Below are 18,535 nucleotides of genomic sequence, written 5' to 3'. Positions count from 1 at the left end.
GATGGGTGTACCCACCTGCTCAATGTCCCGCATGGTGCAGTGGGGTGCGCCGTATCGAATGTTCTCGGCAATCGTGGTACCGAAGAGAACGGGCTCCTGGGAGACGACGCCGATCTGCTGCCTCAGCCAGGAGACGTTCAGCTCGCTCAAGCTCCGTCCGTCCAACAACACCTGACCGCAAACGGGCAACCGCTTCAAGTTTTGCGCGAGCTGCTGCAGTTGGATGTGACCAGAACATTTAGATCACGGGTCCCTCACGAGCGATGCTGCAGGTCGAATGCACCGTGCTCGAACATCGAGAATGATTTTAACTTGATCGGTCCGACCTGACCCAGCCCGCCTCAGCCGTCTCATTTTCCATATTCGTGTCAGACTTCAGCAGCCAGTGCGGACGAGCATGTGAAGCCAGCTGCATGGTATAAGAGAAAGTACTGGCTACAGCTAACTAATATATCCTAAAGCTGTCTTATCTCTGGGTCCGCCAGTGGGGGACCGGAGACCGGCCGTCATTGCCATGTCCGAAACCAATATCAAATAAAAGGTCATTTGGCAGAAAGCCGGGATGGAGATAGGGGAATGATAACCATGCCTGCCTTAAGCCCGGTTTATTATGGCCAATATCAATGAACTGATGTGATCAGTAAACCATAAAATCGCAAACCGCCAAGACCGTAAGACATCGGTAATTCATATCATTAATTAAAATTCCCAGATAAAGCCAGATTCACCGCAGGCGTACTTTCGAGCGATGTTGTTCAGGACAATTAATGCACATACGTTAAATAGTGAAACTCAGCCTGTCACATTCTATGAAATGTATATTTTCTATTGCATGGATCAAACCATGCGAATTGTATGGGTCTCCCGGCTCCGTATGTTTAGTTCTTTGGCATTATCCACATCACCGACAATTATCACGGCTGTAATCGTCTTGCTTGGACCAGATGTCAGTGTGCTCCATTCAAAACGGCAAGCAAATCTCACAAAATGGATCACTGTGTGTCACACCTCACTTTACAGTTTCCACAAACCTGTCCTTGCAGCGGGTCATAAAACCTCTGTATCAGCTGAACACAGGTGGACTTGCCGCAGCCAGAGCTGCCCACTAGTGCCACTGTCTGTCCCGGTCGAACGGTGAAGCTCATGCCACGCAGAACCTGTACAGCACAACACGAGAGCGCATCGTCAGCACGTGTTTGAAACCCTCAGCACTCAGATTTTTTTAAAGTGCCTGCAGCAGATATACACTTATACATCTATTTGGCGCGGGTGCAGGACGATCGTCACGTTAAACTCGGTGTGGTTGTTTGAGGGAGTTGAAATCGCGGAGAGAAGATGAGAAGGAATACGTTGCAAGAATGATGCTTTCCTTCTTCACTCCCACGCTCAAACAGTGTATGTATGCTGTTACGTTAAAGCTAGTTCAGATGGCCCCGCTGATGTGCACCGTAAACTAGGTCCACCAGGGAGCCGAAGCACGTTCTCCCGCAGACGTGACGGAAGCTTTCCCATGAGTTAGATAGGACCCAGCTGCCGTGGCAACAGGAGAACGGGGTTCGGCTTCAAGCCGCAACTCTAAAATGGAACTCGGCTGCACCCGACTATCATTCATCTCGGACAGTGTCCTTTAACTCACCCAGTGCCCACTTCTGCACACTCCTCCTTTTTAGAAGTTCTTCCAAACATTTTGTATCGATGGCGGTGGGATCGGGTTCCTCGCTACGTAAACTTTACTGACAGGAGTCTGAGCAACGGAAAAAGCAGCATTTCCACGGTAAACTAAATTCAAAACATGCTCGCTGTGAAAAATTTCGGAGATGTCCTCGCAGTGCCACTGCACGTAGTGCCACAGTATATCATCTACGTGTTTACACAGGATCCCTTCAAATGAGCCAGATCACTGGCTGCAATGTGCTAGCACAGCACTGTCCTCCATCGCCAAAAAGCGGATAACATCATGAACGCTTGAGTTTCAAAGTTTCGAAGCTGAGCAATCTTAAGTGCAAGCCTTTGACAACATCAACCTTCAGGGTCCCCTCTATCTGAAAACTTGAACAAGGGGGGGGGGGAGCAGTTCCCGAAGTGCTAACAGGTGTCTGGTTTCTGCTTTTCGGTTGTCCCAAGAGATAGAAAACGAAGGAGAGCAAAGGTTGTTTTTGCGGCGTACAGAAAAATAACGTTTGATGCATACTGCTGACCTGCGTGTCTGGTCGGCTTGGGTAGTTAAAGTGCACATCCTTCAGCTCGATCAGGCCGGTCACTTTGTCAGGCTTTGCGCCATCCTGATTGCTGGGGTCAATCTCCGACTTGCGCTCTGTCGAAGGAGGAGAGCGCTTATAGACATTGCAGGCGCCGATGACATCACAAGAATTCGTAGCACTGGATCACCAGTAAATTTTTATGTTTAGCAACTGTCGTAAAAATTTAATTCACTTTATTTCCCGCATATGAAACATCGGATAAAGCTCTGAAGAACGCAGAGGACACACTTGCCGAAGGTACGTAACTATGCCAGTAACGAACCGTGTTATTTCCTGGAACGGCAACAGAAATAAATGTAATCTCGATTTCTGTCCCAATACCAAACGCAAGTTTGGTTTAATGCACTCATAATCTAGTAAGAGCCAACTAACTATGAGGACAAACTGAAAAGAAAAGCGCAAGCAGTCTTAGCTGCGAGGAAGCTGTTATCCCCAGCCTGCCCCCACCCACACTTTACCCCACCATGCAATCATTACCACGGCACGCGATTTCAACTAAACGGACACGTTTCGCCCATGAACATAACGTGTAGGAGAGTCATCACGTGGCCGTCGCGTGCCAGACGGGCCGCTGGCTTATGCGCGAGTAGTTTGTGAGACGCAACCGCCCGTTCGTTACACACGGGTTCAGAAGGTTGGAGCCCTACCATCTGCTCCCCCCCCCCTCCCCACTCAGCCTACCTGCCTACCCGACTATGAGGACTAATGGCGTGGCAACGACATATGGGAGCTTCCACAGAAGCCGTTGCATGGCTCACCGATCACAGTGTAGACAGTGGCAGCGGCTCCTCGTGCCGCCGACAGTGCCTCCGCGTGCGGCGCCGCCTGTCCAATAGTCATCGCTCCAACCAGGATGCTGAAGAATATCTGCAAATGATGTATATGACGGCTAATGGCAGGGTGTGGACTTAAACGCATATTTGGACATAGTTGAACTAGCGGCCTGTAATTTTGACGTGGTTTGATCAACAATGATGTGTGTTAAAAGCAGGCACGTAGCCAAAGTTTTCCTCGGCGGAGGGGCAGATGTCAAATTGTCTCCAAATTGCTGCGGATATCACCCTGCATCTGGTGTTAACCTCTTGGCCCAGGAATGGGGAAGGACAAGGCCCTCCTGGCCCTCCCCCTAGGTACGTCCCTGGTTAGGCTGAAACCTCAAAAGAGTAAGGACTTGCCTTACGCATTGAACTCCAATGGCAACAGGTCAGTTTGTACAGGTCGTCCAGCTTGTTTCTCCAGCTTTGTACATATGCAAGTGGCGTGCCGGACGAGGTCATGCCCATGGTTCGGAGCGGACCATGCAGACCGCCACCACATCGATCTCATGTATCGAACGCACCTACACCGCTGGCCTTTCATCTGTCTGTTTTCGCACGCAGTGTCGTCGACCGTGCGCCAGCAGCGGCCATTGACATTGAACGCTGGAAAGCGCCCCGCTGCCTGGGCCAAATCGATCATACGCTTTGGAAACGGAGCTACGTCAGCGACCTTTCATGCTCTGCTTTTGCACTGCGGTGCTATCGACCAAGCGTCAGCAGCGGGCACAATCGCCAATGCAAAGCATTAACACCCGCTCGGGTGGGGGTCAAATTGACCCCCACGAAGGTTTTCCGGGATAGTTACCGAACGGCGCGGCGTAGCCGCACCAACTTTTGCATGGCCGTAGAAAACTGAAAAGCAGATCTTTTGATTTAAAAAATTAGGTGTACCGTGTAAGGTCGCTTTGCATGGCAGGTCAAAGACAGGCCACGATTTCAGCGAAGTAAATTTCTAGGGAATCGTTCAATCCTATGCAACAACGGAGTGTTAGACGAAGTCATACATCTCTGAGATGCTCTCTCAGGCAACACAAAGATTGAATGAGCGAATTACGTCCACCTAAGGTCAGGTATGAAGGTCAGACCAAGGTCAAAACCAACCTGTTTTATCATTCTAGGGCTTGCTGTATAAGATAGTTTTGGTGCCCATTTCGAATTTATCGATAGCAGGATCTGCATTATGCATCTTCCATGCACTTCTTAGAGGTCAAAATAGGTCACTGACCCTAAAATGACCCGGGTCAACATACTTTTTTAGGAACATGCTGCATAGCGTAGTCTTTGTCGCTTATTCAAATGCAAAACTCAGAGCAGTCCTGTGTGATTTTGGTCACCATGACCTTGCAAAGGTCAAACAAAAGCACTGACCTTAAATGAGAATGTGACCTTTTGCTTAAAAACGGTTATCTAGGTTTTGGAGGCACTATGGAGACCAACCTGGAATTTGACCTCGTGACTTTATTTGATCCGAAGGTCATGACCTAGAAATCTTAAGCTTTTAACCTAAGTGAGTTCACGAACAGGTCAACACACTCTGTGAATTTGACGTCTCTAGCTTTCTTAGTTCCCGAGATCTCAGGAGGGTCAAACTGACCCCTCCACCCGAACGAAGGGTGTCTAGCCGGCCACCCGGGTGCGTGTTAAGATTTGAAATTCTCCTCCCCCGCCCCCCCCCCCCCCCCTCCTTCCGTTCACAGAAACACCCCAAGAGTTTTTTTTCTCCAGTTCTTCCAATCGCTTCGTGTGTAGGCATTTGGGCACATTCGCCCCAGGTGTCGGCGCCTAGCCACACTCGCTCCGTGTGTGCGCGTCTGGCGACACTCGCTCCGTTTGTAGGCGTCTGGCCATCGGACAGCTCAGATCTTCGCTGTGAAAATCTGAGTAAGCACCTGCTGACCACCTGGCTTCCAAAGATCTGATATAAATAGGTCATTTGTCACATGGACCGTTGAGTGTTTACAGTCCAGCTGAAAAGCGCCTTGGTATGTGTGCAGCGAACATGGCCATAAAACAGTGGTGTGTGCCTGGGTGTGGTCTAACCTCACCGGGAAAGCCACGACCAAACCTCGCCGAAGGCCCAATGGCAAAGGCAGTAGATGCGGAAACCAGAAGCGTTGGGAAACATGGGGGCGGGGGTGGGGGGTTGAACACCCCATGTCTGGAGGGCTTCTGGTGAACTTGAAGCTCAGTGCTCACGATAGTGAGACCGGGAGATGACCAGCCTGGTGCTCACAACATTGAGGCTGTGATCGCTGACGTCTAGCCCAAATGACAAATGACAAACACAGGCTGTGCCACTGACATACTCACAATGGTGAGATTTCCGGGCGTGTATAGTCCGTCGCCCGTCTCGCGAGACTCCAGCACCAGCTTGGTGCCGTACCAGAAGGCCAGCGCGAAAGAACTGAACTGTACCAGCCACACCATACCGACACCCAGACCGATGACGGCGCTGCGCCGCACCATTGCCTGGCGGGCGCCCTGCAGACGTTCAGAGTACCTGCAACGAGCGACAACGCCGGGCGTCATTACCATTACAATAGACGATGATAGCATGCTGTGGCGCCGACACCGCATTAATGCTCCATTGTCTTGTAGCACGGAACATAATGTAATGTGTAGACATGGTGGAAGGACCGACTGCGAGCTCAGTTAGCAGTGGTGAAATACAAACAACATGAGATGACCTGAGTGTTTGTCCTTTGGCTCGATCACTACAAAAGTACGCATGAGGAATTTTTTCCTACGGGATGCATATGTATCTTCCTGCTATTTCGCCTAAAGATTGGACAAAGTTGGCGATTTTCTCTTGCTTTAATGAAAAAAAATATTGCTTTGGGCTTTGTTCTGTTGATCGCAAGAGTGCCCAGGCAAATTTGGTGCCCCCAAGAGGCTGTTCGTTTTCTTCAACTTACTTGATCAACTTCTTCATTCAAACTTATAACGTTCTTAGGAAATAGATCATTAGGTTGAATAGCCGGGAGCGTAAAGTCATGTGTTGCTATAAGGTCGGGTATGAGCAAGGTACATTATCAGATCTCAGCCATCATAAAGTCATGCAAAAATTTCGCCATAAAACATATTATCGCCTTTCCGTCACTGTTTCTTGAAAGAGCTGGTTGTTTGTCGGTGAGCCCATGTTCTTTTGATGAGTGATTTGTGCAACTGACAGTATAAACTGCAAGTCTGAAATGACGACGTAACAGGTATTTTGGATATATTTGTGATATCCTTGGTGATCTACCAAACCCTTTGCGCACAGCATCGTTAGTGTAAAACGTGTGAAAACGATGTTGGCGAACATATGAGCCAAACTGGGCTTTTCAGGAGTTTGTAAATATGAGCAGACATATGTGTTTCTTAAAGGGACTGTCCCGCATTTGAAAATATTGATGAAAGCGTCATACGTGGTAAGCAAAGCTCTAAATAACTATTGGTATGGTTTTAAGTGCTAAAGCCTGCCCTAACCAGCACAATTTTACTAACAAGGCAATGTGGTTCTTATCACGTTATCGTTTGATAATGTTATGGAACATTAATATGACGTCACAGCTACTACCAAATTTGCCGCGTCAGGATGCTCGCTGTGCTGGACGGTGTGACTCACTTGCGGTACTTCTAAGCGCCTCGAGGTAGCGCTGCAGACTCAGGCGTCTAATTTCTACAACTTTTCGTACATTCGTATGTTATGGCCTGTTTTCATGGCGAAGGTAGTGCTAAAAATGCAACTTCCCATTTCTTGTTTTTAATTGAAACAGACCGGCACCTGTTCTTACAGGCAGGCGGGTAGAATAATATATCTTATTTTGATAAAAGCTATAACTGCTTTGTATGTGTCAACACGAAGAGAAATATTTCACTTTCCCCCAAAACACGTAGTTTTTTGCACTTTCATGTACAGTTGCAAGCAGGGCTTCTCTCGGCCTGCAATGATATATGCGTGCAGCACACCTAGGCCAGTTTCTAGTTACCGCTATATGGTTTGTTCCATGGACTGTACACCACCCCATGTTTTTACAGGGAACTGAAGTCTCAATCGCTACTGACCTTTGTGCTTCTTTTTGTTCGCCGCCGAAGGCCATGACAGTTCGGATTGCAGCTATGACCTCCTCAGCCACCGATCCCGCTTTGCTGTACGCATCTGCCTCTTTCTTCGCGAAGTCGGCCATGAGCTAAACAGGGTCAGCACATGGCATTGTTAGCTCACGCTGCAGTACATTGCAGGCACCTGTCACAACAAGGTACGAACAATCCGTCCGGAAGAGATTGGATTCACTGAAATATTGTGGCATTCTAATGTGTAGAAAGTTGCTACTTAATTTACCGGTACATTTGGCATATAGCATTTTGGCACGAACTTCCTCCTCATGCCTGTAATAATTCGGCAACGTTTTGAACGGGCCCACACTGATCTCATGGAAAAGGCAGATGCTCATCTTCCATAATACTCCCATTATATATTTAAGCCACTGGCGTTACAGCGGAAGCAGGGTGCATAAGTCGCAAAACTGGGGGATACATGCTGTTCTCGGAATAAGACGCCTCTCTTCGTTCTAACGAGGGAAAATTTGGCGAAAGCTCCATATCTCAACAAAACTGCATCGAATCAACTACCACTTACGACGAGCAAACGGTTCCCTGACAATGTAACGATCACACGCAACCTTCCTTGACTGTTCAACTTGATATTTCATATCATCCACGTTTAACACACATCTGACGAAAACTTTGCGGTCGGCTTCTTTGCAAATACCACTGTTTCCTATCGGTAAAACATAATACAAAAAATTCCAAAAGAAGCTTTAAATTATTTCAGGTCTTAAGTCTTCTGCCTAACATTACGAAACCGATATCTAATGTGGTAAGAAAGATTAAATGGATGAAACATAGTATAAGCAGGGCGGACACCTACCGGTTGTTGCCCGGACTATCGAAATAGCCGTAATCTACTCCAGAGCTGCTTTCATCAGTTCACATATTTGCCATTTTATCTTAACGGCATTTCATCATCCGCTCCCGCGGGAAGAAATCCACAGACATGAGGCATTGCTGCATGACAATGAAACAAAAAAGGTTCCGGTTTAAAATGTCCTGGGTATTTTGGATATACCTCGCGATTACCGATGGTTATGTCCCTGTTTGTATTCCTTTCGTGCATTTTAATTATGATTCCATATTGCGTTTTTGTCCGATGCTACTAGAGCGAAGAGGACAACCAAGCAGTGATGAAGATGGGATATTGCGAAAGCACTCATAACTTGATCATATCGAAACCAGGAAAGCAATGCAAACGGAATTAAAACACTACGTTTACAACTGCCGGGTGGAAGTTAGTTACGATGACTTGCATTTTGCCGCTGAAATTGCATAAGAAGTACGCGCAAACGGATTTTCTACCATGCATGCCGTACAGTGAACAGTTCAGAACATAGTGGAGACACAGCTGTTAAAACAAGCAAATAAAAAGTTACCTTGGCAATGAATCCTCCAGTGATGACCATCAACGGAATAAAAGATGATATCACTAAGGTCAGTTTCCAGCCGTTGTAGAATGCCAGCCCCATGCCAAGAAGGAAGAGCATGATGAAGGTCATCATGATTCCAATCTTCTCTCCGATTCCGTCCTCAAATTTCTTCAGGTCGCTGCAAAGGGAGCACATTATAGCTGTTACGCAAAGACCTCACAGTGCGACTGCGACTGGTGGAATTAACTCGAGCGAAATGAAAAGCTGAGGCGTGGGTCTTACCTGAGGTCTTCGGACACGTTACTGTTAGTGAGGTCACTGCTAGCAATGTGACTGCTAGCGAGAATACTCTAAAGGGAGTGTTACACATTTGCATGAAGTTCTGAGCTGAGATGGCCACTTTGAATATTATTCAGGGCAGTTCATAGCCATGCCCTTTCTAAAAACAGGAATTCAGGAATTACAGGAATATGGCCATTGGTACTAGTGATGACACGCATGAGATGGGAATCAAATAACTTAAGAGGGCGCCGTACCGACTAAGTAAATACAAGCGAAAAATCTAAAATCATGAACAGATACACCAGAGGCCCACGAGAAGCGGCCACGCGACAAAGCGTGCAGAGCGATATTTGGGTTCTGCAAACATGCACCGATTGACACGAGACACGCGCTGATTGACACGCCGCCTCTCGACAAATTGAAACACTGCAAGTGTGTCAGCCAGTCCGCTACGGTTGCACTTATGCACAACCAGTCTGGCGGCGTCTCGGATGTCACACACAAGTTCAATGCCGCAATTAAACGATGACGCATGAAAGAGCATATCTCATAAATCGGGAAATTTTGTCTCAAAGAGCAGATTTTGCACTTTGACACATGCTTGAAGTGACGAGTGATCTTACTTTATCATACCTAATGCTTGCCTGAATACGTCTAGATTCAGGACATTCCATTTAATAACGAGCGACGCAGAAGGTCGAAAAGGGAATGGTTCGCCATTTGAAGGTATTGAAGCAAGCACCATATGATGAAAGCAGCTTACTTATAACTCTTGCTATAGTTTTGTGTAATAGTAAAATGTAATAGTTTTGTGTAAAAAGGACCGCTCCAAACGACACGCATTTCTCTATTTGTTAAATATACTCATCAATATGTCACTGCTTGCCTGAGTCGTGGAGCGTTTGCATGACAGCACTCATCAGTAGTTGTTCAATCCCCCGAGAGATGCGAGTGGCGGCGTTGCATGTGTGCTGAATCCGCTATCATTAGGTCCTCATGTTTACATATTTACATCCTCGGCTTTGGTGTTATTCATTTTTCTTCTTTATTCAGCTACTCCACCTTTTATGTACCAGAACTGCCCGACCGCTTTGCAGCTTGACGATATCGTTAGCCTAATAATGCGGAAATCTTAGGTCCATCCACTGGGAACACTTGGGTTTAAGCTAGCATTTTTTTAAAATAAAATTTGGAATGCCCACACCGCCCCGCAGCCAAATTTGAAAACTAGCACCCGCCCTGCAGGGCACGTGTCCTCCAAAAAGTCCGCGTGAGCTCGCAACCTTATTTTTCATTCAAGTTACACATACCCAAGCATATACACCCTTTGTCCTAAAAGACGAAGCTGTGAGAAACCTGGAGCATATCCATCACATCTTTTATGTTTTCGTCATGGCTGGTATCAAGGGGCTTTATAACAAATACAGGTAAGCATACTTAGCTTGATCATAATATAAGGGGCATCACAATAATCCCCATATACACGAACAGTTATCTCTACACCTGCTTCTCTCAAAGTAACGCTGAGTGAACCTGCTAAATTGCATTCACCTCGAGATCTGGAACTAGGTCTCATTTTGAAGAGATTACTGAAAAATCAACACATGCAATGCCGTTGGTTTCAGGTATAAATCATCTCTGTCCAACACAAAGTCCTCTTGGCCCTTCAGCATGCTCTTCAAAAGAAACCAACAAGATGCACATTGAAAGGCAAGAAATGAGACAACTTAACCCAGGATAAGAATGAAAAAACAACACCGACTTTACATTTACGTGCATGCCTTCTGTAACCACAATTTGGCCATACAAGGCCAAAGTTAGAAGGTACTTGAAAATAGCCAAGTTTTCAATTTCCAAAGAAACACTGGCATACAGGGCGAAAGATGGATAGCCTCTCACATAAACACATGCAGTGGAGCGAAGATCCAGAGCACAGTCCATGGTCATCAGGCACCACAATGACGCCATTTCCAGTTCCATAGAGAGCAGCGGCTATCTGAATGATAGCTGATTTTGCTTACCTGCACCCAGTAACGAGGCTTTGAGTTTAACTACAAGATTGTTCTTTTAATGTAGGATGCATACTCCAAGTGTTTTCAATACCGGTGAACCCATCATGTCTTACGCCGACTGGCCTCGGCACCGTCGTGTCACATGGCAGATAACAGAAGGTAAGCGTAGTATTAGGTGAAAGATGATTGGGCCATAAATGACCCGAATCCCATATATTGCCTCCGGACAGCTGATGACCATTGAAACGTGGCGCGACAATTCGAGCTCGTCCATACGCGACCTAAAGGCAATGTCCCGCATCCACGGGCCATCAACAGTTGCTGACCAACCTTTTGAGCCGATTTCGTCCTTCGATGCTTTTATTTTGAAAGTTTGCTTGGGTCGATGGAATGGATTGGTAATCAAAGTCTTCTGCGGTTTTCCTTCCTACTAAATACCAAATTAGTGTATGCATATCACAAAATGCACTGTCATACGCAGCTGCATAGTTTTGAGATGACGTCTGAGCTGCAGAAAACTGGATTGGTTTGCTGCCTTGGATTTCACAGACGCATCAGAGTTTCAATGTCGGACCACGCTTTCAATTCAATTCAGGCACGGCATGGTGTTTTCTGTTTGCACATGTCCTGCATAGGCGCATCCATCAGACGTGCCGTCAAGCCATTGAGTGTTTGCATGTGAAATGTGTTCCTTGTGGCTGATGATTTATTTAACAAATGGTGTGCAAGATTCAGGCAAGCAGTCTTGCAAACCCTTGATATGCTTGGGGTGGGCTGATCAGGGATACATGGCTTAGGTTATTAAATTGTTGGGGGCCGCAGCTGGAGCACAGTAACTCAATGTGAAGCAACGCCCATGACAGTATCTGTCACTAATGTGGGATTATTTCGGAGCGGTTCTTGCAATTGTATCGAAATTTCACCCTCTCCAGATGCACCCGTAGGTTTGACAGCCATTAAGGCATGGTAGTCTATGCTTGAACCCGTCAGATATCATGAATGTTATCTTAATAAAAATCATGCATTGCACAGGTCAAACACTTTGTGATAAAACCAACTTCCCTACTTTATCATTCATGTGTAAATAAATACTTTTCTCCATTGACATTTATTACCAACGCTGACTAGTCAGTCAGGTATAGACATTGGGTAAAAAACAACACAAAAGGGGATAATTTCACACGAAGAATACTCACCAATACCCAGAATGTGGTAAGCAATAACGGCTAACAGCTCGCGGGCTTGTTAAGCCCTCGCCAGGCGGCCCTACTGTCTCTAAGTGGCAGCACTAACTTGGGTCCATCCAATTTAGGACCCGGTGGGCAGACCCAATTTCCCGCACTATCTGGCGAACAATATCGTCAAGCTGCAAATCGGCGACGGAATTCTGGCCCATGAAAGCTTGAGTAGCTGGATTAGAAATAGTCGCATGCAAACAGTAGTGCCCCCAGCAAAAAGAGTCCCTTGAACAATATTTTGTACTTTTCCCAACAGGCAGAGACTCCAGTCACCTCGCAGCACTGAATTTGATAGCCTGCCAAAAGATATGTAAAATATCTCAAGCTGAGTCAACCACTGCAAAAGTCAGTCCGCTAACCATGCTAGTAACAGACACTCATGACACAACTGACCCACAGTGGTGCACATTGAAATGTAACTTACTCCGTAACACGGGTGGTGAAATCGCCCATCTGCTTGGTGTCGTACCACGACATGTCTTGCCGCAGAGCAGAACGGAAGAAAAGCTGTTTGACGCGGCGAGCCTGCCAATCAAAATGTCGTATATCCATATTTGCAATACCTTCCAAATTCATGGTTTTGCCTTGTCGGTCTTTGCTGAGCAAGAGCCGTGAAAATCGGGCGCCTGGCGAACGAAACCATGCGTAATTCAGTTCAATTGATCGATTAACAAATTTATAACAGCAATATAATCAATAAATCGTTACTTTTATCAATTACTCGTCACAATCCCCCACTTGTTGAAGCGTTGGAACGCTGTGATGTTTCCCAGGCGCGATCTCCAGCAGTAGTACCGATAAATCACAACTTGGACAGGTCTTCGACAAGCAGGGAACCAACACGCTGCTCTATGGGTGCAAAATGACCACTGCAGTCAACGCGCCCTAAAACACGCGTAAAAACAAACGAAAAACAACATACTGCCACCGACACAACATTACGATCTCACCTGCCTCGATGCCGCGTAGTACAAGCAGAACACAAAAGTAAGAGATGTCAGCTGCTGAAACGCAGCCGTGCCGATGATCCCAAACACGAACTGGTCCATGGACTTGCTCAGCTTCCTAGCAGACAATATGACCATGTTAGAAAACAGTTAAAATGACATGTTTATAATAGTGCAATCAGCAAGAGTACAGAAAAAGAGCAAACGTGGTTCGAGCACTCACTCTGCGCTGCCGTCGGCCGTCATGTTGAGGGTGAAGATCGCCATGTCGTTCGTGACGTTGCCGAAGAGCACGATGGTGATAGGCATGACGAACGAAGCCATCAACGAGGTGAGCAGGCCCAGGGTAATCAGGCACTTGTCCTTGCAGTCGGCGTATCGGAACAGCTGCGTGACCGACACCGGCTTCGACGTCGCCGGCTCCACCGGCGGTTCGGAGCTCGCAGGCTCGCTGTGGCATCAAACGTAGCATGACGTCAGACAGACTCGCTGTGACGTCAAACGTGACATGACGTCAGACAGGCTCGCGACAGAGAATGCCAGATAACTGGGGATTAAACAGAGCTGATTGACCAACTCACGCCATAGATTGTTTAGCAATACATGCGTTCGGAGGAAAATGTCCATTCATCCGTTTCACTTGCCGACTAATTTTCACGCCCCCAAAAATCATGCTCATCAGCGACATGAGACGACTTGATGCTATAAATGATGAGGCACGATTAGTACCGAGCTTGACGTTCAGTCCAGACAGCACAATGAAACGTTTTGTTCATTTTTAATCTCGGCTCAAGGATATAAAACCGAATTTGGGAATCTCATCAGGTGGCGCAGATTACGAAACTAAGAGTTTGGTACATTAACCGGTATGACTTCAGACAACCATAATTATCAGATTTATCGGATACAATCACGGTTACAAATTATCTTAAACATTTGGTATGTCACGGCATAAAGACCATCCGGCGAAGGACATGACCTGTTACTCACATTTTTATTTGAGTTGACTCACCGATGATATGGCAACTCAAATCCAAACCTCACTGGCAGAAATATGCTAGGGAATTCGATCCAATTCTCAGCAAAAAATCTCCTTTATTCTTGACACACAGTCTGACTGCCCGCAGTGAAACACTAGCCACCGTAAATTAGTAGTGCCTCAGCGAGATATATCCACAACTTTGCTTACTTGAGAGTGACTTCACTGATTGTAGCCCTCGCGAGTTGGGCGCTGTTCACGTCCACTGGAGGGTCGACGTCTTCCGCTTTGCCCACAATATTCACATTTGGCGCCATGGTGCTGCACGTCACGTGTGCACCTCGATGGTCAGAACCTGTCCAGAACGTGCACGGATTCGATTAAGGCTGGGGTCCAGAGACGAGGCCGGTACAATGCCAGTAATCAAGTGTTCGCCGGCAGCAATATATGATTGATTTAAGCAAATATTTCATCCAGCGCACCATGCTCCCTTCCATGCTCATCCCACGCCATCGTCATCCATCGCCGTCCAGATTATGACTCCAAACCCGGTATCGACTTGAAGACATCACTAAAGACACAGCGAAGTGTCAGAAAAGTGGATAATTTTATTTTTGTACTTAATAGCATGACTGACAGAAAAAATGGCATCACGTGCACAACTGCCTGGTCAACAATATGTGGGGTGCGTATAGCTTTGAATGCGGTAGAATACTGAATACCTATATTCTGAACATTTGTTCGGCCACTATATGAAGACGTTCACTTCACTGCAGCCAACACTTGACAGTAAAATGTCAACATCAGGCCTCAGCATCGGTACCACATGATTGTGAAACTCGTATACTTTTCTTCCGAAAAGGCACTGCAAATCGGCCAGTTTTGACGATATTTTGTTTTGGAGATCACCTGAGCAAATTTCCTCGAGGGATTGGTTTCAGTATTTTTGGGGATAGACTTGGCATATGAAGGAAAAGTGAAGTCCAGTAATATTGCCATTTTTTTAAAACCCTTGCATGACAAATAGTACCACAAATAAATCAAGAGAGTGCTGCCCTTGGAGCAAGATTCTGGCTGGCCCAGACATCCCATCGACATCTTTGCCACGCTCTGCCAATTTGGAAAAGCTAATGCCAGAAACCTAGAACTGTTTCAAATCAAAATGGCTTTGAACATATGTCTGATATATTCAAGTGTGCGCATTTGGAAATGTCCTTGAAAAAATGCCCTGAAAAGTGATCTGAGGAACCCAACTGCAGCAATAATGTTGTGTCCAGGCATTGGGAAATTTGGTGGATGTGTTCCAAGTGGACCAAATTTTGAGATACATCATATGCTGAAACATGCTGGGCAAAGCAGAACCCAAAATTAGGACGTACCCATTTGATACAGGACTCAGGATGTCTTCAGGGTTATTATCTGGCTGACATCTTTGCCATAGTTTGTGGGCTGGTTTATTGCTTGAAAGTAATTTCCACGAGGTATATTGAATTGATGTCCCATGAAAAGCCAGCCATATCATGTGTGGTTACGTGGTGTCTTGACTTATGCCGGTAGTGCCTCTTTGGTAAGCTTTTTTGTACAATATGGATACCCAAAGCATATCACATCAATATACTATTGGAACATTGTGCACATCAGGCAAAGGATGGGGGACTGCCATACCCGCGTTTTCAGCGGCACAAACAATGAGAAATTGATGACGCCGTTCCTTTGTTTGGTAATATCATAAGATTGGGCCTGAGCGGAAGGAAATACAGCTATATTCCCAAAAAGGTTATAGTGCGTAGGACGTACTTGACTACGGTAAGCAACAACCTACACGATCGGGATTTGGCTTCTATTCTCTGGCTGCAAATTACGCTAATCCCCCCCCCCCCCCCGTGATAGAGGGGATCCAACCTCCTAATTATTTAATAATTATTATTATATATAATATATATATATATATATATATATATATAAACCTAAATATTTAAAGAACATTTCTGGCATGTTTTGCAGTCGCGCCCAAATGTTTTGTCACTGCCGCGCCCGCGGGTGTCGGTGCCGCCAGCGGGCGGCGGCCGGCAGCTGGCGATGCCGCAGAACGCGCGCGGCCGGCCGGCACTGCTACACCGACACAACCATGTATCATATTTTATCCCAAAACACATACAAACACACACCATTCTACTACGAAATGAAAAAGGAACAACGCTGTTCAATGTTTGTGTCTCCACACGACACAGTCTCGTGATGCAATGCTGGAAGTGTAATTTTCTGGAAAAAATTCAACATTTAACCTGCCATGACGGGGTCCACTAATCAACTAACAGCACGAGAGCTAGTGCAGATCACGAAATCTCGCTGAGGCAAATCCATTAGTGTTTTTCACTTAGCTCTATCTCCCTTTGTCTGAAAACGCCACGGGGTGGGGATCGCATCATCCCCCTACTCTTTATCAGTCCGCACCATAAAAAGCGGCCAATCAGGGCGACGGTTGAAGACAAAGATCAGACCATTTGTATTTTGAGGGAGACGGGCTATCCTTTTTTGACCTTCGACCGATGGCCTCGGCCCGAGAACCTGAGAACTCGCGTTCGCCCGATAATGCAGGCGCAAGCACTGATCTTCAGAGCACGTGGAAATATCCCAGACCGTGCCAAAAAAATGCTCCGCATATTTTGGCGCACCTTACATACAGCTACAATTCAGCGCAAATCAGCATGATCCGAGCTCTACGCGCACTTGCGCCAGGTTCAGGACATCGTTGTAGCTGGTCATCAAGTGGAAGTGGCACGGTTTTTTGTACACTGCCCCCCCCCCCCCCCCCCCGACACTGCAGCAGCATCCCTCGGCGCAGCTCTGACTCCCGCACAGTCACACAATCCCGACGTTGGCACGGTCCGCACCAAGCGGCAACTTACCTACCGGCCGGAGTGCTGGCGCCCACCTCCCCTCTCCGGCACCCTCCCGCCGACTGACGGCGTCGGCGTGCTGAGCGTGCTCGGTGGGCGGGTGACTTATCGTGACATGCGTGCCGCCGGCTATCCCTCCCCCTCCCCGCCCCAGACTGCGGTCGATGGGCACACGGCCACGGCTTGGCGACGTCCATTGGCCGGCGCCCGGCGCTTGCACCACGTCGCGAAGCGCCTGCGCGGGCGGCTGCCAGCTGATCCCTCCTTGAACGGGGCGGGCCGCGGCAGAGGCCTCGAGTCGCGCGCCCGAGAGGGCGAGGCCGCGCGCTCCCCGCGTGGGAAGGCACATGCTTGGTAATGGAGACCGTGGAGGCTGCGGCCCTCCCCCGTTCACAGAGATGACGCCGGGAGCAGCAACAGCCCCCTCCCCCTCTTCCCACCACCACTACCACCCTCTGCCTCTTGGCAGAGCGCAGCTAGTTTGCGACAACAGGATCATTGTTTCCTGCGCGGTCCAGCCAAACGCCCTGACAGACGAACAGACGAACAGACCTCACAGACGCCAATGGGTACTATGAATAGAGTATCAGCGAGCTATCGATGTTGGTTACCCTGGTGCCATAATCAGTTCATTCAACCGCGTATCGCGCATGGTCGCTCGCTTCTCTTGTTACTAAGTTGCAGCTGTTGGGATCTACATTTCGCTGTCCACGGCAGTATCTGTGAGATTTAAAACCAAAATAGTTCCCTAAATTCCTAAATGGTATTCAGTGGCATCGTGGTGAAGAAAACATCTAATACTGACGTGAAAGCGGTAAAGCCTTGTGAGCACTGCCCTCCCCTTATCAGTTACACCATTGCCTCCTGGTTATCCCAGTGCAAAGCAAAGTCAAATAATACGGAGGTGCAGGCTGTCATCTGGGAACAGTTGTTGACCTCTCAGCAGTCCTCCGTCTACCCAGTCAAATAATACGGAGGTGCAGGCTGTCATCTGGGAACGGTTGTTGATCTCTCAGCAGTCCTCCGTCTACCCAGTCTTGAGTGCGACCTTTCTTAAGCATGGAAGACCAGCGCTTCGGTTACCAATGTGCACCTCAGCTGCAGCGCCCTATACCTATGAAGGGCATGACAAAGAGTACATCGTATCCTGTGAGTGACAAAGATGAACTGATGTAGGAACGTATCGTTTGTAATTATCACGCAAGCGTGGTCTTGTTGCAATGTATTTTGCTCATTTTAAACACTAAGTGCGTGCATTCCAATGTTTTGCCCCACAGCTTAGCATAGCTTTGGTGTTACGAGGGTTTGAATCGTTGACGCGTCAGATTCAGACCCTGTTCCTGAGCGGTGATGAGGCAGGCCTAGTAGATAACGACCGCGTTTACTACACATGCCGAGGATAACACTTGTAATTCCTCCTCCGCTTAAGCTGATTGCTCCACATTTGCGTAGAGTTTTGTACTGGAATAGCCACCTTGAAGATAATGTGGTGCAGCTAAAAGCCCTGTCCTAGGTTAGGTCCAGCCCCTGTAGTTTTTTTTTACCTAAACGCCCACCAAGGAGCAAACTATCTCGTGCGGGCTTTTTCAACGTTGCCCAGACATTCATCACGTCATAGCAATATCATTAAAAT

The 18,535-nt window shown here is 47.3% G+C and overlaps 1 protein-coding gene across 1 annotated transcript in view; it reads right to left on the bottom strand.

Moving 5' to 3' along the window:
• Positions 1-16,980, bottom strand: part of LOC119114738 (ATP-dependent translocase ABCB1-like) — a 29,585-nt gene extending 12,605 nt beyond the window's left edge. The window contains 12 exon segments of the mRNA XM_037238753.1: positions 16-171; positions 1,032-1,157; positions 2,199-2,314; positions 3,020-3,128; positions 5,390-5,579; positions 7,127-7,251; positions 8,551-8,722; positions 12,501-12,601; positions 13,027-13,141; positions 13,247-13,474; positions 14,213-14,357; positions 16,912-16,980. Coding sequence (XP_037094648.1) covers positions 16-171; positions 1,032-1,157; positions 2,199-2,314; positions 3,020-3,128; positions 5,390-5,579; positions 7,127-7,251; positions 8,551-8,722; positions 12,501-12,601; positions 13,027-13,141; positions 13,247-13,474; positions 14,213-14,319 — 1,545 coding nt within the window. The 5' untranslated portion in view covers positions 14,320-14,357; positions 16,912-16,980.
• Between the last annotated feature and the right edge of the window lie 1,555 nt (positions 16,981-18,535).

Source organism: Pollicipes pollicipes, unplaced genomic scaffold, assembly GCF_011947565.3.
Source record: "Pollicipes pollicipes isolate AB1234 unplaced genomic scaffold, Ppol_2.1 Scaffold_3087;HRSCAF=3621_pilon_pilon_pilon, whole genome shotgun sequence".
NCBI lineage: Eukaryota > Metazoa > Arthropoda > Thecostraca > Pollicipedomorpha > Pollicipedidae > Pollicipes > Pollicipes pollicipes.
Note: the sequence above shows the minus strand (reverse complement) of the source record. Positions and strands in the feature narration are given on the sequence as shown.